Below are 8,750 nucleotides of genomic sequence, written 5' to 3'. Positions count from 1 at the left end.
ACTCATGCTTAAAACCCCTCATAAGACATACATAATCAGTGATGGTGCCCAAAATTTTACCTCATATTCGATATGTTTTTCTTTAATTTCCACTTCAATTTCACCTTCTACAATTATTGGAGCGACAAATTCAATGGCCATACCATTATCCTGAACACGATTACCACTTATTACATATACCCAAAGCTTCTTCGTTAGAGTGGCATCCTTCGACTTTTCTGATTCTACTTGGATATCCTGACCACTCCTCATATCATCACCCTTTGATGATGAAATTAGATCTGTAATTTCCTCCATTTCTTCCACACTAGGGTAGAGTTCTTTTGATTATTTTCTCAAATCTTGTCCCTTTGATAACGATGCTTGCTCTCTTTCCTTTTGGTTCAAGTTACTTGTTCATTCTTCTCAATGTTTGATATCTCTGAGGGCGATGGAACTTGTTTTCGCGGTTGCCCTCACCCTCGTGTCATCTCTTTTATATATATATATATATATATATATATATATATTCATTATGTTATGGGGTTGGGATTATTACTTGAGCAAGGCTTTACTCCCATGCCTAGAGAAAAAACATAAATTTAAGTTCAGAGCGGCTTAGTGTTAGCCTTCGAGGTATGGGAGGATACTCGACCTCTTGTTTATCGAAGTACAAATAAAAGCCATCATTGTTTTGGCTCAGTTTTATGATCCTTTACTAAAAAGCTTCCTCTTTCAAGACTTTCAGTTGACACCTACCTTGGAAGGATTTGAGAGAATATTTAATGTTCCCTTAAAAGGAAAAAAAGTCCTTATAGAGGAATTGGGCATACTCATAAATTTGAAGATATTGCCAAAGCCTTGAAAATCAATATTTGGCGGCCAACGTGAAAAGAAGAGGAAACGTCCAAGGATTCTTAAGGGAATACTTAGAAGGGAAAACCCAAGAGTTTTTAAAATCACAAGAGTGGAAAGTCTTCAGTAACGTGTTATATGTCCTTGTCTATGGGTTGACACTCTTTCCGAACTTTGACGACTTCATAAACTCCTGCGCCATAAACGTGTTTCGGGCTGTTTTGAAAAGAAAAGAAAATCATGTCTGAACTCTTAGAGGATGTATTCCATATCCTCCATTTATGGCACGAGAAGAAAGGTAATACTATATTGTGTTACATTCCTTTACTCTAGACTTGGCAAACATCTCACATGTCCAAGGCGGGCTCTTGGATGAAAGAAAAATCTAGAGATGAGTGGTCCGAAAGCTTAGTCCCCCTTACTGAAAGTTCTATCTTTTAGTATTCAATGAAGCTCAATGTGCAAGATATCATCTTTAGTTGTGGAAAGCTCCCGAATGTAACTCTTATATGTTCCAAGGTTTAAATAAATTATAACCCAACTCTAGCCTTAAGGCAACTTAGATACCTTATGCTAGAGAAGCACGAAGAAAAGGCCTTGGAAAGCTTGGTATTGCATGACATGGGTACTAGTGACCTGGATATATTATAAAAGATCATTAGGGCATGGAATAGAGTCCACACGGAAGGGTGAAAATTGGGAAAGAAAAATTATGTAGCCAAAGAGCCTTATCATTAATGGATAAACGAAAGGGTTCAAGAAATCAAACTACCCTTCATCGTCGAACTTTTTCTCAACCTAAATCACCTAATCTGATTCCCATATCCATGGAGGAGGTTGATGAACTCAAGGCAACTATCCTAAGACTCGAAAAAAAAAAAGGGAGAGTTGAAAACTAAACTAGATAAGACCACTCAAGAAAACAATAATTTGAGATGGGAAGCTAATCAAAAAGATAAAACCATTAAGAGTGGCAACAAAAGGCTAATGATTGGAGAGCATCAAGGGTGTAAGGTGTGAGGGTGCCTAGGATAGGAAAATTCTAAGCTAAAACTGTAAAATCAAGAGAGAGATAATGCTTTGGCTAGAGTCCACAAATTGAAGGAGTTGTGGAGGAGATCATATGCAGGTGGAAAGAACCTAAAGAAAGAGATTGACAACTTGAAACAAAAGCACACAAAGGTGGTAAATAAGTACAAAGGTCATGTCTAGGAAGAAATACATCAGAAAGAAGAAGTCCAAGAGTTGCTTTAAAACACCAAGAGGATCTAAAGCGAGCACTCGAAGAATTAAGAGTGTTAAGAGGGTACAATGAGTATCAAGAGAAAGCACTAGAATATTACCGAAAAGAGTGTAAGCATTGGGAGAGCCGCTACTAGAGGTTGGTCGACCATGTGGAAGGTCGCGACATCTTCCGAGTGCTAAAAAAAGAAAACATGCGTTCGAAAGACCCTTTCTCTAAAAACCGATTAATCAAGGAATAATCCAGATAATTTTTGAAAAAGATGATATTGTTAGCTTAACGCCAGAGTCGTACGCTAATAAGACTGAGGCATATGTCCAACAACCTTTAAAACCCTATTTCAAAGAAAACCAACGATCAGCTAGATGTCCCCCATTGTCATTTGTGTTCCCTCACCATTCCCTTACAAGAGCAACATGGTAGTGCCCTGAAATTATGATGTGACAGTCAACGTAGATGGAGAAAGGGGAAATTGGAAAGGCGAATCTTTGGTAATATCAAAGCCTAACATCACAAGTATCACAAAGACTAATGGAGTAACCTGTAGTGGTCGAGTATTCGCTCCTGAGAAAATGAAAAGAATGAATGATGAATTGACAAAAGGGTTATTGAAGGGGAATGAAAGATCAAACTTTAACAAGGGGAAAATCCCTCTAATAAGGCTATATCCCACGATGAGACGATGAAATTTTTGAATATCATCAAGAAAAGTGATTATAAGGTGGTTGATAAATTGAACCAAACCCCTTCAAAGATATCTCCCCCCTACGCCTAAACTCTAAGGCTCATCGAGAGGCAATGACGAAAGTATTGAATGAAGCCCATGTCACCAAAGACATAAATATGGATCACTTTGATGGAATGGTTGCTAATATCACTGCCAACCGTTTCTTGAGTTTTAACAATTAAGATTTTACAATAGAGGGGAAAACCCACGACAAAGCCCTGTACTTATCCATTAAATGCCTTGATACTTATCATTGCATGAAATGAAATACATAATTAATATGTTTTGGGATTATATTATAATATTGATTCTTTAGGCACATTTTGAAAAATTAAGTAATATTATTTAGAGAGAAATACAACTTTTTATTACAATGATCCTCAGAGTAACATCCCATTTGCCAACATAACAAAACCCATGTATGCGTAAACCTGGTCTAATTTTTAAAACTCAATAGTTTCATCTTTAGTAATAGAAGAAGCAAGTTCTAACTCCCTTAACATGTAAGAATCATCACTAGAGCCATCTCGTCCCTTCCTTAAATTGCTTATATTGTTGTAAACTTCAAGCATTGTTGGCCTTTGGTTTGGTAAAGCCTTTACGCACTCACAAGCAATCTTTAGAAGCGTACAAACTTCATTTTCAAGTCCTTCACCGCTTAGAGATTTATCAATTACATTATAAAAACTCAAAGGGTCACCACATATATTACTAGTGTCGTATGAATGAGATAGTTCATTATAAGTCTTCCCTGTAATCAATTCAAAGAGCACACTTCCAAAGTCATAGACATCCTTCTTCCCATCATTCGCTTTAAACATCCTCCCTAGATGATCTTCTGTGTCGGGATTCATAAATTTTGCCTCTCCAAAATTGGATATTTTGGGTTCAAAATTCTCGTCTAGCAATATACATTCGGAACTAATATTCAAATGTACTACGCACAAATCACAAATATGATGTAGCCATGATAACCCTCTTGCAATTCCAAGTGCAATGTTGACCCTGTCATGCCATTTCAATCTTATGACTTCACTTTCCAAAGGATTCAGCCATTTGGAAAGCCTTCCATTTGACATGTATGCATATGTCAAAAGCCTTTCCTTTCCTTCAATGCAGAACCCAAGTAAGGGAATTATATTTTTGTGCCTGTACTTGCACAAAATCGTTGTTTCTAAAAGGAATTGCCTTTTAAATAGTCGATAGTCAAACAATCTCTTAATAGCTAATAAAGTACCATTAGGCATAAATCCTTCATACATCATTCCCATCTTTCCTACCCCGATGGCATTATCCATAGAGAAACAATCTGTTGCATAATGCAGTTCTTCCATCCATATTGTCGAGGACAATCTTTCATATAGTACAGAGATCTGTGGATGCATGTGCAAATTTATTTTACATTGTCAAACTATGTTATTTGTTTAAAAAGACGGAAATAATTAAGAAATACCTCTTTAATTTCTCTGTGTGCCCACCACATTTGTAGCAATTCATGTATCTGATTAACTACCATTTGTTTCCTCATACTGATGATGGAGCAAATATATTTGCCCAATTCTATTGTTTTGTTTTTCTTCATCTTCAATAGATGCACCCAATGTCCATATTTGAAGTAGAACATACAATTGATAATAACAAAACAAATGAGTGCAAAAACATAACCAACAATAAGACCATCCTTGAATGATTGATGAAAATATCCGTGCTTGTCACTTGTCAAGAAGCAAGGTCTCAAAGACCCTCCACAAAGTCCATTATTGTTAGCAACAGAAATCACTTTCAGCCTGGTAAGTTGGCCTAGTTCTTTTGGAATTTCACCGCTTAAAATGTTGTTATCAAGTTTAATCACATTAAGGTAAGTGCAGTTTGCTAAATCTATTGGAATTTCACCGGTGAATTTGTTATTAGACAGATCCATGGTGGTCACATAATGAAGTATGACTGATATATCATATGGAATGGTTCCTGAGAGCTCATTGATTGAAAGGTCTAAGCCTGTCAAAGAAGAGCAGTTGACAATGCCACGTGGAAACTGACCCTTCAACCCCATGTTAGATAGTTTAAGATTTAGTACTCTATTCTCATCAGGATGCCAACATTCAACTCCAATGAACCTACATATGAAACCTTCGGTTTTGTTGTTGAAGTTCCAACTTTGTAAGTAATTATTTGGGTCTTCTAAGGAATTCTTAATGGATTTTAAACATAAGATATCAGTTTCGGTACTCCGACTTGTCATTAAGATGCAAAGAAAAGAGCCCCACAAGAAAGTATTCATGAGAACATTCCTTTTTATTTGAAAAGTCATTCCGTGCATATATAAAGAAATTGAGCCTCTACATATATTTAGAAGGAAAATGAGTTCAAAGAAAATGAAAAAATAAGACAAACTAACATGGAATGATACCAAAATTAAGAATATGAAAATACCAATTGCAAATACCAAAGGTTTTAATATTCTTAACATTGTAAAAGAATTTTTTTTGGCAAAATAGTCTTTTTGTCCCTTGAATTTAGATTGGTCACTTAACTCTTAAAACATGTCAAATTGATCATTCTTGTCTAATTAATGATAAATTTAACGTCTAATTTTTAAATTTTTTTGTCGGTATTTAGATAAAAAAGTCCAACATAACACATTTTAAGAGTTAAGAGATCAATTTGACATGTATAATAATTAAGTAATCAATCTGAACACAAAAATATAGTTAAGGAATAAAAGAGTATTTTGCATAATATTTTATGTCTATTTATTTTAAAATGATTTTGAAATTAAAAAAAAAAATCAATTTGAATATATATATATATATATATATATATATATATATATATATATATATATATATATTAGAAGAAATCGAATACATTCTATGCATAATTTTAGAAATTAATCTTTTGAATCGGGAAAAATTACGATGGATATCCTCTTCACACAACTTTAAAAGTTAATCTCTAGAAGCAAGTAAGATTATGATGAGTGCAAATTTCTTCTTAGAAAAATTTAGCATTGTTACATGCATAGAATTTATACAAAATATCTAATTAAATTGACTAAATACAAAATCTCTAATTAAATTGAAGAAATTATTTATCATAAGTACTCTCGAATAATCTTTGTTTAATTAAAATTATAGTCTTTAAAAATATGTTTAGATCGATGGTATATATATATATATATATATATATATATATATATATATATATATATATATATATATATATATATATATATATATATATATATATATATATATATAATGAAATGGAATGGAGCAAACTGATAATTAATGTAATTATATTGTTTGGATTCGCAAATAATTGATGTAATGAAATGGAACACGATGAAATTCATTCCATTCAATTCCTTATATTTTGTTCCATTCAATTAGGGATGTATGAGATAAAATAAAATATTTTTTAAAAAATAATTAAATAATAGAATAAGACTTATATTTCATTCGGTTTCACTGAATTTCGCTCTGTTATATTTTGCTCATCTCTGTTATGATTCATCAATCCAAAGATACCTAAACTATTTAAAAAATAAAAAGACTACAAGAAAATTACTGAGTCTAGAAAAACCAAAAATAAAAGACCTAAAGTAACAAATAAAAAAGCACTACAAATGACACTGATAAAAAACATGCTTTATATAAATATATAATAAAACTGTTTGCTCATAAAAAAAAAAACAAAAGGACTGTGAGACTTTTATTATAGTCTTAACAAAGTAAATAATCACTCTAACATCACTACACTAGCTTTCTTATTTAAAAAAATCACTATAACATAACATGAATCAAATTAAATATTATATGGAGATATGTATTGGAATCTCACCAAGATCATGTGATCAAAATATGCATCCTGAAAAGGAAATACTCACCTTGTATATTGCAACGAAGGTACACCCACAACTTTTATATGCAAAATTCGAGAGTTGCTAATACAAAACACTTAGATATTGAGATTCTTCTTTCTTATATTCAATATCAACTAGTAATATTTTCTAACGTGATTTTAAAGTTACGCTACATCATTGACTTTGTAGTTGACGCAAGTAGTTTCGTGGAATCGGTCTATCACCGTGAATCACTCACTAATGCCATGTTTTCAAAATAACATTAATATTTTTAAAATTGAAGTGTGTCTAATCTAATGTCAAGAAAAATATTAATTTTGTTTATATCAACAAAAAAAAATCATTTTTGTCTAAAATATTTTGAGAATTACTTTTAAAAATTTTGGCATTAAAGATCAAAGTTAAGGTTTAAGTATATTGTTTACTTGATAAAGTAAAACTTAATATTTATTTTTAAATCAAAATTTTCAATATATTACATTAACTTTTGAAGAATGAAAGCTAAAGTTTGAAGGCAAAATGAATTAGGATTAAAAAAAAATGAATGACACGCTTATTCAGTTTTATATATAAATACCTAAATAATTTTACCACAATTGTGAAAAAAAACCACGATAATATGTATAATATATCTCTACGGTTGTTTTAGTCTACTGTGGCAAAAAATAGTTCTCTAAAATTTAAACATGATACGAATTAATTGATTTCCTTCATAACACAATAGTGCTCTAGAGAAAGAACATAAAAAGACAATAACATAGACCAATTTCCATAAAGACACCAAGCAAATTTCATCATTTCTTGTTCAAATCAAGGAGGGGAAAGATGAAACTTCAAGAAGCGTACACGAAAATCATTTTTTGACTTCCTTTTTTTCACAGTTACAATATTGTTACCTTGAATTTTTTGACCTAACTATAAATGGTAAGTAAGAGTAAGTGTGTCATGATGAAGCTATTGAACATGTCAAAAATTATACATCTGGCAAGTGTGGGCGAAGCAGTTGAAGGTCGATGAGCGTTGGTAGCATTTGTGAACTTAATAAAAATTTCAAATGCTCTAAGTTAGTTATTTGGCTTGTTTGAAAGAGCGGGGATTGGATTAGAACAGGTGGTTACTCGAAAACACATGGAGTCTCGTCGAAGATAACTGATGCATGGAAGTAAAACGTGTTGTGATTTGTTTAATCGACCGTTTTTAGGTAGTTATTTTAGATTAGTATATAAGGGGACACATGTTTACGTTATACGGGTCCGCAATTGTACTCATATTTCTACATACTCAAAGTATATGTGTAATTGAGAAACGAGTGAAGAAAATGTACATATGCGTTTCATATTTATAAATTCCAAACACTTTTACATTCAAGCATTTTTCTGCATTCATTTAGATTTCGATAATTTATCATTTTATCTTCATTTTTACATTTTGATTTCAATTATCTTTCTCTTCAAAATCTTTTACATTCCAAGTCTTGTCAAAATTTCACATTGTTATCTTTACATTGTGTCTTCGATTTCAATCATAACATGGTGTTCAAAGGTTTAAATTCACACAAATATGTTCTAGGATATTTTTGAGTTTGTTCCCTTAAGTATTAATAGAAACTTGTTTTGTTTATGGCACACCTGGTGAGACCCTTTTTATGTGAATTGTTGATCTTATTTCGAAAAACATATCATTTATAAGTTTTTCATTTTCATTAACTTCTCATTTCTGAGTGTGCATGGGACTAAGAAGTTGTAGAATAACAAAGAGAGAAGTTAGGAATCCTACAAGGAAATACGCCAGGAGGATGGTTATTCCCAAAAGTAATGGAAAACAACCCTATAATAGCACTAGGACAAGCACGATCGCTGCAATGTCGACTGAACCAATCCCTTTGAATGTTAACATAATAGCCATACCGACAATGACTGTTGCCCTATCGACTCTACCAGAAGGAACAATTTTGTCTCCAATAACCCAAAGCCACCCAGTGACTTCTAGACCTATTATGGAGACAGAGGCTAGGCCTTTCGCCATAAATTTCACACTGCCTGTGTTGGGACGTGAACATCCTTATGGGATGCCAACCTCAA

At 32.6% G+C, this 8,750-nt stretch overlaps 1 protein-coding gene across 4 annotated transcripts; it reads right to left on the bottom strand.

Annotated features, from left to right (window-relative positions):
• Positions 1-3,125: 3,125 nt before the first annotated feature.
• On the bottom strand, positions 3,126-6,798 carry LOC127106772 (probably inactive leucine-rich repeat receptor-like protein kinase At5g48380). Of its 4 annotated transcripts, none has more exons than XM_051044077.1 (3): positions 6,694-6,798; positions 4,258-5,143; positions 3,126-4,177 (listed from the first exon to the last, which is right to left on the bottom strand). In XM_051044077.1, exons 2-3 carry the CDS (start codon positions 5,122-5,124, stop codon positions 3,248-3,250), a joined length of 1,797 nt encoding a protein of 598 aa, XP_050900034.1. In that variant the 5' UTR covers positions 5,125-5,143; positions 6,694-6,798; the 3' UTR covers positions 3,126-3,247. The 4 variants fall into 4 exon arrangements, with proteins under 4 accessions (XP_050900034.1, XP_050900033.1, XP_050900035.1 ...); XM_051044076.1 differs by having other exon boundaries at positions 6,648-6,745; XM_051044078.1 differs by having other exon boundaries at positions 4,258-4,995; positions 6,648-6,736.
• Positions 6,799-8,750: the final 1,952 nt, after the last annotated feature.

Source organism: Lathyrus oleraceus, chromosome 7 (assembly GCF_024323335.1).
Source record: "Lathyrus oleraceus cultivar Zhongwan6 chromosome 7, CAAS_Psat_ZW6_1.0, whole genome shotgun sequence".
Lineage (NCBI taxonomy): Eukaryota > Viridiplantae > Streptophyta > Magnoliopsida > Fabales > Fabaceae > Lathyrus > Lathyrus oleraceus.
This window is presented reverse-complemented; position numbering and strand designations above follow the sequence as displayed.

Coding starts and splice junctions, on each gene's coding strand:
- LOC127106772 (XM_051044075.1), bottom strand. CDS start 5,274: ATGTTAAGAATATTAAAACCTTTGGTATTTGCAATTGGTATTTTCATA. Junction 4,178..4,257: donor CACACAGAGAAATTAAAGAG/GTATTTCTTAAT, acceptor ATGCATCCACAG/ATCTCTGTACTATATGAAAG.